The sequence below is a fragment of the Dysidea avara genome, chromosome 4, assembly GCF_963678975.1.
Source record: "Dysidea avara chromosome 4, odDysAvar1.4, whole genome shotgun sequence".
Classification (NCBI taxonomy): domain Eukaryota; kingdom Metazoa; phylum Porifera; class Demospongiae; order Dictyoceratida; family Dysideidae; genus Dysidea; species Dysidea avara.
Genome location: NC_089275.1, coordinates 35,193,819 through 35,210,184, shown reverse-complemented (window position 1 = coordinate 35,210,184; position 16,366 = coordinate 35,193,819). Strand labels below are relative to the sequence as shown.

Genomic DNA, 16,366 nt, shown 5'->3' with positions numbered 1-16,366 from the left:
GGCGCGCAACACCCGTGAGTCTATTGACAGGAAGAAAGAAAACGCACTTTTCGCACCTCCTTAGCTCAGTGCTACCTTGATGAAACAAGACGATTTTTGCTGTGGACACGCCCTCCAACTTCAGCCCTCCACATTCCAAATTTGATCGAAATCGCTTCAAGCGTTGTGACGGATATCTAGGAGGAGCGTTTCATCAACTGATAGAGCGGAGACGATCCGAGCGCCAACACGTGCCAAGTACCTTACTACTCACGTGACCCAAACTCAAACCCACAATTACATACATACATGATACCTAACCTAACCTAGTACATAAATGAAAGTCACAACAGTAATCTAACTATATAGAGTCAGTCAATCCTCGACATCCTCCGGGGCCACGGATAGGGTGTTAGTCCAATTCTTAATATGTTCACGAGCCTTGGTAGCAGCACTTCTTTATACTCTTGGACAGCTAGTGTTGACATCCATTGAGACTTGAACATCACCATTGTCAGTAGAAGCAGTTTCATTGTTTGAACTTGCTGGAGTGGCTGCGGTTTCACTAGCTGAGTTCACTTCAAGTGGATATAATTTTGCGATTGGTCTATTAGTCCTTCCAGCCTTAGTGCGAATCTTAGCTGACCTTGTGAGTCCATCTAAACCCTTGATCAACTCTTCAATAACTGCCAGCCGCCATCGGGCTCTTGGCACATCATCGTGCACTAGTACTATATCCCCAACTTTGACAATTTGCTCCTTGACACCTCCACCTTTGTGAGCTTCTCTCAAGGCAGTTAAATATTCTCTCTTCCATCGAGTCTGAAAATGATGAAGTAATTGCTCTTGCCTCTGAGCCCTATCTCGGAGCCTAGTTCCTGTTGAATAGGTGGGATCAGCGAGTTCCTCATTCTCAGTAATAGCATAGGGAAGACTGGTGATGCGACGGCCATACAACAAGTGGGAGGGTGTCAAAGGTTCAGGGTCAGTTATGTCAGCAGATTGGTAAGTTAAAGGTCGATCGTTCAAAACAGCCTCAATCTCTACTACCAAGGTCTGCAACGACTCCAGAGTGATAAATGATCTACCAAGCACCTTCCTTGCAACAGTCTTTGTCATTCCAATCAGCCTCTCCCAAAACCCCCCATACCAAGGGGCTCGCTTTGGTATGAAATTCCATCTTACTCCTCTTGCACTCAAGGCCTCCACTAGTTCCCTTGAAATGAATAGTTTTCTTAGTTCTTCTGCTGCTGATTCAAACGTTGAGGCATTATCCGATATCATCACTGAAGGTAATGATTTGCGTGAAACAAACCTACGGAATGCCTGCAAGAAGGTTTCAGTACTGAGATCTGTGACCACTTCAAGGTGTATTGCTCTGGAAAGGCCACATGTGAACAGGCATATGTATACCTTACTGTCACATCCAGAATTCTTCACATGAAGTGCTCCAGTAAAGTCCACACCCGTAATCTCAAATGGTCTACCTTCCTTCGTACGGGATTGTGGAAGTGGCGGTGATTCTGGTATTGGATAAGACTTTCCCAGTACCTTCAGACAAACTACACATTTCCTGAGCAGCCGTTTCACTAATTGCCTGCCTGAAGGGATCCAATACTGTTGTCTCAAGGCTGCCACTGTATTGGAGACTCCAGTGTGTAATTGTTCCTGGTGAACTGCATAAACTATTAGTCTTGTCAAAAGATGACTCTTAGGCATGAGATAGGGAAACTTGGTGTCAGAGCTTACAGGCGCATTATGTATCCTCCCGCCACAGCGTAAGTAGCCGAACTCGTCAAGGAACAAACGAAGTTGTCGTATAATAGGTATTCGCTTACCCTTGTTAGTCTGAAGGTGGTGTATTTCCTTATGAAAGGATGTGTGTTGACAAACATAGATCCATTGATGACGGGTTGTGTCAATCTCTGCAGTAGACAGTGGTCCTTTCTTGTGGTTGTTATGATGTTTGATATTGTGGATAAATCTGAGGACATACGCTGACACACGTAGTAGCCTTTGTAGGGTACTGTATTTTGACACTAGAACAATGTTATGGATACCTGGTATTGTTGTGCTTGAATGAGTTACCAGTGTGCAGGTATCTGCGACAAGTTCTTCAACTTGTAAATGCAAAACTTCACTGACATTCCAGGTGGGCCATTGGGATTCTTGAGTCAACCAGTCTGGGCCATGGTGCCATAGATCAGATGTTTTGAGGCACTGAGAAGATATCCCTCTTGTTAGGAGATCTGCTGGGTTGCATTCAGTGGGACAGTAATGCCAAGTGAAATTGGGTAACAACCTGTGAATCTCATTGACACGATTGGACACAAACTGTTGTAGTTTCTTCTTGCTGAATAACCAATGTAAGGTGATTTGGCTATCTGACCACATTGTAACATCAAAACTGAGATGGTGAAGAGACTTCAATACGAACTTGCAAAGGCGAGAACCAACAACAGCTGCCATTAACTCTAGTCTAGGGAGAGTGTGACTCTTCATTGGGACTACTCTTGTCTTAGCCATGACAAAAGATGTTTGATCTCCCTCACAGATGTATATCACTGCTCCGTAAGCTTTCTTACTTGCATCGCAAAAAACATGTAACTTCTTAGGTGCATCGCTCATAGGCATTAGGTAGCACCTCGGGAGCAAAATGTCTGTGGTATCCTGTAGATGTTCAACAATCCTTTGCCAAGTGTCCACATGTTCCTGTTGTAAGGGTTCATCCCAACTTACACCACATCGCCACAACTCTTGCATCAATATTCTGGCTTGAATGGTTACAGGTGCAAGAAAACCAAGAGGGTCGTATATCTTGGATGATAGCTGAAGTACCCTTCTCTTTGTGATAGGTTGGTCCTTGAGGTGAAACTGTGTCACTATATAACCAATGGTGTCTGTAGACGTGTTCCACAAAAGACCCAACAGATTAACAATTGTGTTATTGTCTGCTGTGTCCTCTTTAGCAGAAAGTGTCCGTAATTCTGTGCAGTTCGATGCCCATGCTCTCAAGTTAAATTTGGCATCATTCATTATGGACCTTGACTCCTTGTAATACTGTATAGCTTGTAAGGTAGTCATACAACCAGAAATGATGTTATCAACATATAGATTATTCTTCATGTCATTTGCTACAGGAGTATTGTAGGAGGTAAGGTGACGAAAAAGGGTAGCATGGAGCATGAACGGGGAGCTTGTGGACCCAAACAATACAGTCTTAAAGCGGTACACTACAAGTTCACTCTCTGGGTCAAGAGGTGAAGCTAGCCACAAAAAACGAGTATAGTTCCTGTCTTCTTTATCAAGGCGGACGTGTAGAAAGGCCTTTTCCAGATCAGTGGAGATCCCAATTGGGTGAGATCGAAAACGAAGGAGAATGCCACACATATCAGTCAAAAGCGAAGGTCCAGTTAGAAGACAATCATTGAGACTGGGATTCCCTGAAGAACGGAAACTGCAATTGTAAACAATCCGGATTGGAGTTGTTGGCGACGCCTTCCTAACTGGGTGGTGTGGTATGTAGTGGACATCCGCTGAAAGATCTGGAACAGGCACCCTCTCAATAAAGTCTCGTTGTTCTTGCTCTTGGATGATTTTACCATAAAGTTGAAGGAGTTCAGGTTCTTGACTTAATTTACGAGCCAAGGAGCGTGTCTTCTTTGTACAAACAGTGTAGTTGGATGGGAGGGCTGGGTGGTCCTGTTTCCAAGGAAATTTGACACAGTAAGCACCGTCATCTTCACGTTTGATGTGAGACTGCAGGTAACAATCAAATATGTCCTGGTCTGATGTGTCAGTTCCTATATCTGTAGTTGTGAGTTCAGCCTCCCAGTGGTGTGAAAGATTATCCTCCTCAATTGGTATGGAAACATATAGCACACTAGTCTCAAGCAGGGGGGCGGTCGCTGGGGTGAGAGGTCCAGAGAGAAGGTACCCTAACTTAGACTGCATGGCTGTTGGACCCTCACCTCTTACGATATGGTCACCCACAAACTGCCAGTAATAGTCTGCACCAATTAATAGGGATATCTCAAACATGCTGTCCTTCGTGACTGGGTTAGCCAATTGGAGACCATTCAAATGTTTCATTTGTAATAACTGGGTGTGGCATGTGTTCTGCAAAGGTGCAGCGATCATGGGCACCAACAAAACTGATAGGGTGATATGTTCTCCTGACAGTGTTTCAACATCAATGGTCGTCACCCCTAGCTGTTTGAAGGCTGTTGGTTCTCCTCCAAATGCAGAAATGTTGATATTTTCACAGCTATATGGGGAGATTCTGAGTTTCTTTGCTAACTTGTTGGACATAAATGAGCGTTGTGCTCCCTCATCAAATAGTATATTAGCATCTGTGCGCCTTCCGTTAGCACAAACTGAGGCTACTGCTGTTTTCAATAAGCAAACAGAACTGTTGACTGGTTTAGTTGTAGAGCCTGGTGGAATGATTGCAGCAGTGACGGCTGTTGGATTGTCTGATGTTGTCTCTGTTGTGGTGGTAACTGCTGTCCTTTGTTCCATAGTAGTCTGTGAAGTGGTTTCAGGCTTTACCGTGACATCTGGTGGTTTGGTAAATTCAGCACCACAAAGGCTAGAGTGGTGTTTCTGCTTGCAGGACTTACAACGAAATTTTGATGTACACTGTGAGACTCTGTGGTGTCCCAAGCAGTTAAAGCAATTCTTTCCCTTCTTTACTATTTCAAGACGTTGGTTAGGATTTTTCACTTTCTCACATCGTGTTGAAGGGTGTGTCCCTTTACAAAACAAACAGCTACTCCTGCTTCGTTGTGTATGGTGACTATTAGTATTGGTGTGGAGAGCAGTGGTCATTGGGTCCATATGAGTTTCATAAGAGTGCTTGTGTAAGGGTGACAATACAGACTCTAGTACCCCTATCTCCTTCAGAATTGCTTCTTTGAGTTGATTAATGGTCCATTCAGAGCTGCCATGTTCACGGGCAAGGTTTCTACGGATGTCAATCGGTAATCTAGTCAGTATGATAGGGACAAGCATGGCTCCATAAGATTCCTCAGTTGTTCCCAGGGCTTTCAATCCTCTGATATGCATCTCAATCGTGTCGTAAAATAGTTGCAGACTAGACAGGGAGTTGGTTGGGCTAGCAATTTCTATGAGGGCTTGCATATGTGCTTGGACAATTTTGTGTGGTTGACCATACTTCCTTGTCAGTAAGGTAATAGCATCGTCATAGTTGCTTTCTGTAAGTGGCAATCCTGCAATTGTCCTTAAAGCATCTCCGTGTAGCTGTGCTTTTAGGTAGTTAAACTTCTGTATCTTGGTAATTGAGGGACAGTTGTGCACAGCTGCGTCAAAGGAATCTCGGAAACTTTGCCACATTAATGTATCTCCTGAAAAGGTTGGCAAACTTAGCTTGGGTAGGCGACTTACAGGTTCTCTTGTAGGTACTGTTGGTGTGAACAGTGGAGCAGTAGCATTTAAAGGCCGTGAAGCCGGTGGAGGTGGGCGAGTTGACTCCACACGATGCTTAACCATGCTGACATATTCCATAATGGTATCTTGGATTTCTTCTGATTCCAAGATGTCACTCTGTAGATCATCACTGGTCTGCAATGCTGCAGCTATTTGAGTGTTCAACTGTTGTAAAACTTCTTTCTTCTGGGTTAGTTGTTCCACATGACAAGTCAGCTTAGCAATGTCAGGGTCTGAAAGGGGGTCATCTTTCTCTAAAACATCGTCAAGTTTCTTAAGAGTGCGCGTTACATGGGAGCGGTAAGCTGCACGTGATCCTTTCAGACGCTGGATTTCGTCCATGGCAGGTTCTTCTGGAAAGGAAGACTACAAACAATAAATGTTCAATTGAATAAAACGCTTGCCTCTGCGGGTACCGTTCGAATCCAATGCCACGGTACCAGACGTTTCCGTTTGAGGTTAGAAGACTGCTCGAGGTTACAAACTTCGCGAAGTTACTTGTGTCACAGCACCATGTGACGGATATCTAGGAGGAGCGTTTCATCAACTGATAGAGCGGAGACGATCCGAGCGCCAACACGTGCCAAGTACCTTACTACTCACGTGACCCAAACTCAAACCCACAATTACATACATACATGATACCTAACCTAACCTAGTACATAAATGAAAGTCACAACAGTAATCTAACTATATAGAGTCAGTCAATCCTCGACAAGCGTTCCCGAGATATGCGACTTCAAAAATTGGCTTAGTTTCTTCTCTTTTTTTTTCTTCTTATTTTTCTTCGTCTTGTTGCACACTTACAAAAACTGATATAAAACGCGAACGCCATATCCGATCGCCTTGAAATTTTGCACACAGAAGGAGGATATAAAGGCGCATCTCTGTACCAACGTTTGCTGGAATACGATAAACAGGCAAAGAGTTATGAGCGATTATTCACGAAAAATAACACCAATATGTTGTCACGCCTACAGGGTAAACCGCGTATGGGAAGAAGCTGAAAATCGGTAGGTGAATAGGTTAACTATTGAACCTCAAACCTTTTGTAGTTTGAAAGAAATCGAGCTAAAAACCAGGAAGATACAACGAAAAAACCAACAGTGTGTAACAATTACGCAATCGAGATTAGCTAATAAAAAACAACTGCTTGCCACGCCTACCAGATAAACCGCTTGGGGTAATGCTTTGAAAATCGCTGTACAGATGGAGTTATCATCTTAGAAAGGCTCTTCAATGGTGTAGAAGAATCAGACTTAAAGCCACGGAGTTATAACACGAAATCCAACTTGGTGTAGCAAGTGCGAGATCGAGATACTCTAATAGAGCAGTCATCCTAATAGAGCAGTCACCCTGAAGAGAATTCAAGAGATCAGCTAGAAACAAGTAACCTGTATAGAGATCAGCTACAAACAAGTCACCCTGTAGAGAGATCAGCCACAAACAATTTACCCTGTAGAGAGATTAGCTAGAAGAAGTTACCTTGTAGGGAGTTCATGCAACTATGGAAAGAGATAGTTCAGCTAGAAGAAATCACATTGTAGAGTTCAGCTACAAAGAAACCACCATATAGAGAGTTCAGCTACAAACAAATTGCCCTGTAGAGAGATCAATAAAAGAAGTTACCTTGCAGAGAGTTCAGCTACCAACAAATCAAAGTTCAGCTACAAACAAATCACCCTGTATAGAGATCGGCTAGAAGAAGTTACCTTGTAGAGAGTTCAGCTACAAAGAAACTATCATGTAGAGAGTTCAGCTGCAAACAAATGACATGTAGAGAGTTCAGCGACAAACAAATCTCCCTGTAGAGAGATCAGCTAGAAGAAGTTTCCTTGTAGAGAGTTCAGCTACAAACAAACCACCCTGTAGAATGATCAGCTAGAAGAAGTCACCTTGTAGAGAGTTCAGTTACAAAGAAACCACCATGTAGAGAGTTCAGCTACAAACTAGTGACCTTGTAGAGAAATCAGCTAGAAGGAGCTACCTTGTAGACAGTTCAGCTGCAAAGAAACCATTCTGTAAAGAGCTCAGCTGCAAACAAATCACCTATACAGAATTCAGCTACAAACAAATCACCCTGTAGAGAGATCAGCTAGAAGAAGTTACCTTGTAGAGAGTTCAGCTACAAACAAATCACCCTGTAGAGAGATCAGCTAGAAGAAGTCGCCTTGTAGAGAGTTCAGTTACAAAGAAACCACCATATAGAGAATTCGGTTACAAACTAGTGACCCTGTAGAGACATCAGCTAGAAGAAGTTACCTTGTAGAGAGTTCAGCTACAAAGAAACCATTCTGTACAGAGCTCAGCTGCAAACAAATCACCTATACAGAATTCAGCTACAAACAAATCACCCTGTAGAGAGATCAGCTAGAAGAAGTTATCTTGTAGATAGTTCAGGTACAAACAAATCACCCTGTAGAGAGATCGGCTAGAAGAAGTTACCTTGTAGAGAGTTCAGCTACAAAGAAACCATCATGTAGAGAGTTCAGCTGCAAACAAATCACCTGTAGAGAGTTCAGCTACAAACCAATCTCCCTGTAGAGACATCAGCTAGAAGAAGTTACCTTGTAGAGAGTTCAGCTACAAAGAAACCATTCTGTACAGAGCTCAGCTGCAAACAAATCACCTATACAGAATTCAGCTACAAAAAAATCACCCTGTAGAGAGATCAGCTAGAAGAAGTTATCTTGGTGATAGTTCAGGTACAAACAAATCACCCTGTAGAGAGATCGTCTAGAAGAAGTTACCTTGTAGAGAGTTCAGCTACAAAGAAACCACCATGTAGAGAATTCAGTTACAAACTAGTGACCCTGTAGAGACATCAGCTAGAAAAAGTTACCTTGTAGAGAGTTCAGCTACAAAGAAACCATTCTGTAAAGAGCTTAGCTGCAAACGAATCACCTGCACAGAATTCAGCTACAAACAAATCACCCTGTAGAAAGATCAGCTAGAAGAAGTTACCTTGTAGAGAGTTCAGTTACAAAGAAACCACCATGTAGAGAATTCAGCTACAAACTAGTGACCCTGTGGAGACATCAACTAGAAGAAGTTACCTCGTAGAGAGTTCAGCTACAAAGAAACCATTCTGTAAAGAGCTCAGCTGCAAACAAATCACTTATACAGAATTCAGTTACAAACAAATCACCCTGTAGAAAGATCAGCTAGAAGAACTTACCTTGTAGAGAGTTCAGTTACAAAGACACCACCATGTAGAGAATTCAGTTACAAACTAGTGACCCTGTGGAGACATCAACTAGAAGAAGTTACCTCGTAGAGAGTTCAGCTACAAAGAAACCATTCTGTAAAGAGCTCAACTGCAAACAAATCACCTGTACACAATTCAGCTACAAACAAATCACCCTGTAGAAAGATCAGCTAGAAGAATTTACCTTGTAGAGAGTTCAGTTACAAAGAAACTACCATGTAGAGAATTCAGTTACAAACTAGTGACCCTGTAGAGACATCAGCTAGAAAAAGTTACCTTGTAGAGAGTTCAGCTAGAAGAAGTTATCTTGGTGATAGTTCAGGTACAAACAAATCACCCTGTAGAGAGATCGGCTAGAAGAAGTTACCTTGTAGAGAGTTCAGCTACAAAGAAACCACCATGTAGAGAATTCAGTTACAAACTAGTGACCCTGTAGAGACATCAGCTAGAAAAAGTTACCTTGTAGAGAGTTCAGCTACAAAGAAACCATTCTGTAAAGAGCTCAGCTGCAAACAAATCACTTATACAGAATTCAGCTACAAACAAATCACTCTGTAGAGAGATCAGCTAGAAGAAGTCACCTTGTAGAGAGTTCAGCCACAAAGAAACCACCATGTAGAGAGTTCAGCTGCAAACAAATCACCCTGTAAAAAAATCAGCTACAAACAAATCACCCTGTTGAAAGATCAGCTAGAAGAAGTCACCTTGTAGAGAGTTCAGCTACAAAGAAACTACCATGTAGAAAGTTCAGTTAGAAGAAGTTACGTTGTAGAGAGTTCAGCTACAAAGAAACCATTCTGTAAAGAGCTCAGCTGCAAACAAATCACCTATACAGAATTCAGCTACAAACAAATCACCCTGTAGAGAGATAAGCTAGAAGAAGCCACCGTGTAGAGAGTTCAGCTACAAAGAAACCACCATATGGAGAGTTCAGCTGCAAACAAATCACCCTATAAAAAAATCAGCTACAAACAAATCACCCTGTAGAAAGATCAGCTAGAAGAAGTCACCTTCTAGAGAGTTCAGCTACAAAGAAGCCACCATGTAGGGAGTTCAGCTAGAAGATGTTACCTGGTAGAGAGTTCAGCTACAAAGAAACCATCATGAAGAGAGTTCAGCTGCAAACAAATCTCCCTGTAGAGAGTTCAGTTAGAAAAAGTTACCTTGTAGAGAGTTCAGCTACAAAGAAACCACCATATACAGAGTTCAGCTGCAAAGAAATCACCCTGTAGAAAATTCTGCCACAAACAAATTGCCCTGTAGAAAGATCAGTTAGAAGAAGTTATCTTGTAGAGAGTTTAGCTACAAAGAAACCACCATGTAGAGAGTTCATCTTACAAAGAAACCATCATCTAGATAGTTCAGCTGCAAACAAATCACCTGTAGAGAGTTCAGCTACAAACAAATCTCCCTGTAGAGAGATCAGTTAGAAGAAGTTACCTTGTAGAGAGTTCAGCTATAAAGAGACCATTCTGTAAAGAGCTCAGCAGCAAGCAAATCTCCTGAACAGAATTCAGCTACAGACAAATCAACCTGTAGAGAGATCAGCTAGAAGAAGTTACCTTGTAGAGTGTTCAGTTACAAAGAAACCACCATGGAGAGTTCTGTAATAAATATATGTATTATATATATAATTTGTAAATTTACTGATAAAATCAGAAATATTTAAGGTACATCTGCTTCATCTTTTCTTCTTCCTGTGGTAAAGAAAAAAAGATAGGTTAAAAAAGTCCCAAAGCCGGCGTATACAAATACAAAAAGAAGTGAAATCTAATCCAAAACAGCCAAGCTGTAAAAAAAGTGTGCGGCCCTCAAAAAGGCTATAGTGAAAAAAGATGTGAAATCCAAGGTGGCGGCCAAGAAATGGCTGTGATGGTAGGTTAATGGTAAAAATTTTAATAACAACAATTCAGGTGAATTTTGTGCCAATTGACCAAGCAGCACCAAAATTCACCTGAATTGTCGTTATTAAAATTTTTACCATTAACTTACCATCACAGCCATTTCTTGGCCACCACCTTGGATTTCACATCTTTTTCACCATAGCCTTTTTGAGGGCCGCACACTTTTTTTACAGCTTGGCTGTTTTGGATTAGATAGTTATTGCCTGTATGAACAACGTAGTTCTGCTAGGTGCAGCAGGAGAGTATCCAGAAGGTTAGAGCACAGTAGTAATGTCCCCCACCCCACCCAGAGGCTAGGCATGAACATTTTGTTATGTGCATGTGCAAATGTCCAAATTTTGATATGTTTTCTGGTTGATCTTTGATCATTAAACATGAGCTGTAGGGATCGTGGTGATTTTTAGTTTATGTCAATTGTAATTTCATAAAGTAACTTGTGATGAAAAGTTATGGTAGTTTATAAAACCTGCATTTGCAACTATAGATATACTTAATTAGAAGTGTTTTGTTTGTAAATGGGGTGTGCTAGACAGTTCTATTATGCATGCGACTGTTCTATTAGAGTGTTTGACTGTTCTGTCGAAGTGAGGATGAAGTCACAAACCCCGTGACCCTTGAATCTACCATTGAATTGCTTTTGTTTGAATATAATATTGTATAAACCAATAATATTTAGGGTTAAAATTAAGGGTACACTTACTCCTAAATATGGATCTATATTATCCTGAGGTTCTGATATGAGCTGAAATGAAGGTCTCAAAAGCTAACCGCTTAATAAACCAGCTAGATGATAATAAGTTTGATTGGACAAATTAATTTTTATTATCGTAATCTAATAGACTAATCAGAGGGAATAGCACAAAAAAGTGGGCATTTTGTGCACTTTGTGATACAATTATGAAACTTTCTACACAAATTACAGTGAAACCGGCAGTCTGGTACATACTACTGTCCATATCTCAGCTACAAACAAGGCACTCTGTAGAGAATTCAGCTACAAACAAGTCACTGTGTAGTTACAAAGAACAGTGGAGAGTTCATCTATATGAACAAGTTACCCTATAGAGATCAGCTACAAACAAGTAACCCTATAGAGAGTTCAGCTACAAACAAGTTACTTTATACGATGTTCAGCTACAAGTAAGTCACTCTGTAGAGTATTCTGCTGCAAACAAGTCACCGTGTATAGAGTTCAGCAACCAATTAAAAAACCACCCTGTAAAGATTTCAGCTATACAAACAAGTTATAATTCTATAGAGAGATCATTTAGAAACAAGAGAGAGCTCAGCTATAAACAGATCACACTGTAGAGAGTTCAGCTAGAAATAAGTCACCCTGCAGAGAGTTCAGCTACAAACAAATCACCCTGTAGAGAGTTTAGCTACAAACAAGATATATACCTTATAGAGAGATCAGCTAGAAGCAAGTCACCCTGTAGAAAGATAAGGGAGAAGTCACCTTGTAGAGAGTTCAGCTATATAGAAACAAATCACCTTGTAGACAGTTTAGCTACAAACAAGATACCTTATAGAGAGATCAGCTAAAACAAGTCACCCTGTAGAGAGATAGGTCAGAAAAAGTCACCTTGTAGAGAGTTCAGCTACAAACAAATCACCCTGCAGATAGTTTGGCTACAAACAAGTCACCCTGTAGAAAGACCAGCTAGAAGAAGTCACCTTGTAGAGAGTTTAGCTACAAAGAAACCACCATGTAGAGAGTTCAGCTGCAAACAAATCACCCTGTAGAGTTCAGCTATGAACAGATTACCTTGTAGAGAGTTCAGCTACAAAGAAACTACCCTTTAGAGAGTTCAGCTACAAACAAATAACCCTGTAGAGAGTTCAAGTGTGAACAGATCACCCTGTATAGTGTTTGGCTAAAAACAAGTCACCTTGTAGAGGGATTAGTCAGAAACAAGTAACCCTGTAGAGAGTTCAGCTATAAACATATCACCCTGTGGAGATTCCGACTACAAACAAATCAGCCTGTAGAAAGTTCAGCTACATACAAATCACCCTGTAGAGTTTGGCTAGAAACAAGCCACCCTGTAGAGAGATCAGCTAGAAACAAGTTAGCCGTATATATAGAGAGATCAGCTAAAAGAAGTCACCTTGTAGAGAGCTCGAGTTCAGCTACAAATAAACCACCCTGTAGAGAGTTCAGCTACATAGAAACTATCCTGTAGAGAGTAAAGCTGCTATAACAAGTTATCCTATAAAGAGATTATCTAGAAACAAGTCAGCCTGTAGAGAGCTCAGCTACAAACAGATCACCCTGTAGAGAGTTCAGTTACAAACAGATCACCCTGTAGAGAGTTCAGCTAGAAACAAGTCATATAGAGAGTTCAGCTACAAACAAATCACCCTGTAGAGAGTTCAGCAATGAACAAATCACCCTGTAGGGAGTTCAGCTACGGACAGATCATCCTGTAGAGAGATCATCTAGAAACAAGTCACCCTAAAGAGAGATCAGCTGCAAAGAAACCTTACCATCCTGTAGAGAGTTCAGCTCCAAACGAGTTACCCTATAGAGAGATCAGCTAGAAACAAATCATCTTGTAGAGAGTTCAGCTAGAAACAAGTCACCCTGTAGAAAAAGAGAATCTTGTAGAGAGTTCCACCACATGCAAATCACCTTGTAGAGAGTTCAGCAACATTTCAAGTCACCCAGTAGAGAGATCAGCTGCAAGCAGGTTATGCAGTAGGAAATATATGTAATTAATTTTGTATTATAATTGCTGATAAAATAAAAAATAATATTATCTTTAAAATAATCTTGATTATGATTAAATCTTTTTCTTCTTCCTGTGGTAATTAAAAAAAGGATAGGTTAAAAAGCCTTAAAGCCGGCCATAGGCCAGCTTTTGTGTATACAAATACAAAAAGAAGTGACATCTAATCCAAAAGAGTCAAACTGTAAAAAAAGAATGCGGCTCCTAAAAGGCTATGGTGAAAAAATGTGAAATCCAAGGTAGTAGCCAAGAAATGGCTGTGATGGTAGGTTAATGGTAAAAGGCTATTGTGAAAAAAGATGTGAAATCTGAGGTGGCAGCCAAGAAATGGCTGTGATGGTAGGTCAATGGTAAAAATTTTAATAATGACAATTCTCATTTTCAAGTCTATGCTAACACGTATATGCTAACACGTTTCAATGCATGTAAATGTTTCCATTAATAATATGGCAATTATAATTAGCCATAAATCCTGTGAATTTGGTGCGAATTGGTCTTGGCACCAAATTCACCTGAATAGTTGTTCTTCATATTTTTTACCATTAACTTACCATCACAGCTATTTCTAGTCTGCCACCTCAGATTTCACATATTTTTTCACCATAGCTTTTTGGTGGCCACACTCTAACTTTTTTTTACAGCTTGGCTGTTTTGGATTAGATAATAGTTGTAACACGAGCACTTGTGATTGCCTGATAAATACACACTCACACTCGGGCCACAGATGAATACAGCATGACAAATATTTTTCATAGGAAACTTATTCAAATAGTGGTACTAGTACTGTACCATGAAAGCTTCATGCTGCATTTTTCAATTTCACTGCCAATTCCTTTATGTTTCATGTTAATTATTCATGGAAAATGAGTTAGTTCTATGATAGAGCATCAGTGTTTAGTAGAGTACATGCAGTACATGAATTATATATACAATGCATTGTGGCAAGTATATAGCTGTTAACTTCTGTATTATGCTGTACAGTACTTGCAACGTGTCACTAGCATAAAATACTATATTATTAGAACTGTATACATACTATAGCCATGTATGAATATTAATATCTGTCAAGTGTTAATTATGATAATCCATCACTCATCATGCCTCAGTTACATTTTATACATGATTACTATAATTGTGATGTTTAGTTATGGATTTATAATAGATTTTAGCTATATAGTATTTCATAATGTAGGCTCAGTAGTAGGTCATGTGTGCCACTAAAGAACTTCTACAAATTAAAGTGTTAATTGCCCAGTATGAAAATGATTATTTTGCAGTTTCATTAAATGATGAAAACGATAGTTGTTTACAAGCTATGGCTGTCAGCTGTATATTACATTCAGTGTGCTTAACTAGTACATAGCTATACAGTCGGCTGCTACAATATGTATATTGATTGCAAACCACAGAACACCTTTCATCTGACATGTGCATTAAACTATTCAAGAAAACTGAAGAGAGCCTAATCAATTAAATAGTCTTGCATAATAAAAATAGCATAGTAGATTTAGGATGTAAAATGGATATAAAATTATATATATATATATCTGCGATACAGCTTGTGTTATATATCTGCAATATAGCTTGCTTGTATTAATATGCGACCTGTATACAATAGGTATTATTGTATTGCATGTTGTAGTTGTATATAAAGGTAGTTGAAGGTGTAATAGTTCTGTGCACAAGTAAAGTAATCAGGCTTCCTGTCATTTCTTCACAACCTGTAAGGATATACATCACACATAATGACAGTTAAAGTGTTCAAAAGTATTAATTTTATGCCTTGTGTTTACCATTATTGTTGCTGTGTACATGCATGATCATTGTGTAGTTCAAGCTTAGTTACATTTGTCTCTGCAAATGTGGACCACTCGTGCAAAAATACTCTGTGAGATGTGTATTTGGATATTCGAGCTGACTTTCGGTCAGCATGACATTTGATTCAGTAACACACTATTGAAAATTTATTAGCACTGTAGTAAGCGGTGATCAGATGGATGAAGCCAATTTAGAAGCTTGAGATTGTGAACATAGTGGCATCACTGAAGAAATCCATTTTAGTAGAGATAGAAATAACACTCATGCTTTACCTTACTGCCCAACAAATGTTTGGGTGTTAGAAAAATAGAATAATTGGTTGTTTTGTTTAAAACTATTCGAATATTGCTATTCATTTCTGTACTAATATAATACTATTCAGCATTAGCTGGTTACCGACTATTAATAGTAATAAGCTGTGGCTAAACAGGATTTATCAAGGAGGTTGTCAAGATATAAAATTACACATGTTTCAAATAGCTTATTATCCTAAACTCTTACACAAGCATACACTGCTAGCATACAATGCCAATAATATGAGGATCTACATAGGAAAACTGTATGGTAGCGTTTTCAATATAACTTACTCTTTAGCCAGTCTCATAGCAGCTTCCTTCATATTCAACTGATCCAAGGCAGTGACCAGTTTACAGTAACAACTAGTAGGGTCAGCTCTCGACCACAATAATAACATCTGATGACAACAATCCTGTACTCTACGGTGATCTATCCTGATTTCCTCTAGTCGTTGCACTGGTAGGCCAAGCTTAACCCCAATACTCCACCATTCTGTTGTCCAGTCTTGTGAGTACACTAACAACTCACTGATATCAACTGGTGTGTGTGAACTGTGATCAGTACCTGTAAATACATAGTATTGTTAATGTGCTGTAGCATTTTGGACTGCAAAAAGCAGTAGAGTAATACACTCTAATAGAACAGTCTGTGTAAACTGAAATACTGTAATTGAGCATGCAAGGTATAACTTGAAGAGTTTAATTTCAATTACACATCATGACTCACTTATTATATCAGAAGTAGTTACTGTTCCACGTCGTGGAACATCCATAGCTGGCCCATTGTTGGCAGACTAAATATGTGATCAGAATATATATTATATTATGGAATCTTTTACACTATAATACCTACACATAAATATAAGCACCCTAAAAATAATTCTCTGCCTATATAATATAGAATATATGAACCAATCTCTACATGTCATTGTGAATGTTGCTACTTTATATTTAGTTTTGAGTCAAACAATTTTTAAGGCT

General features: G+C 39.8%; 2 protein-coding genes across 2 annotated transcripts in view; both read right to left on the bottom strand.

Annotated features, from left to right (window-relative positions):
- Positions 1–438: 438 nt before the first annotated feature.
- LOC136253794 (uncharacterized) lies at positions 439–5,769 on the bottom strand. The gene has a single exon (XM_066046452.1). It carries the CDS (start codon positions 5,767–5,769, stop codon positions 439–441), a length of 5,331 nt encoding a protein of 1,776 aa, XP_065902524.1.
- Positions 5,770–14,777: 9,008 nt separating this feature from the next.
- Positions 14,778–16,366, bottom strand: part of LOC136254816 (uncharacterized) — a 4,265-nt gene continuing 2,676 nt past the window's right edge. The window contains exons 3-5 of the mRNA XM_066047562.1: positions 16,113–16,179; positions 15,677–15,950; positions 14,778–14,992 (exon numbers count right to left, since the gene is read on the bottom strand). Coding sequence (XP_065903634.1) covers positions 14,986–14,992; positions 15,677–15,950; positions 16,113–16,179 — 348 coding nt within the window. The 3' untranslated portion in view covers positions 14,778–14,985. The remainder of the gene's footprint in view (positions 14,993–15,676; positions 15,951–16,112; positions 16,180–16,366) is intronic.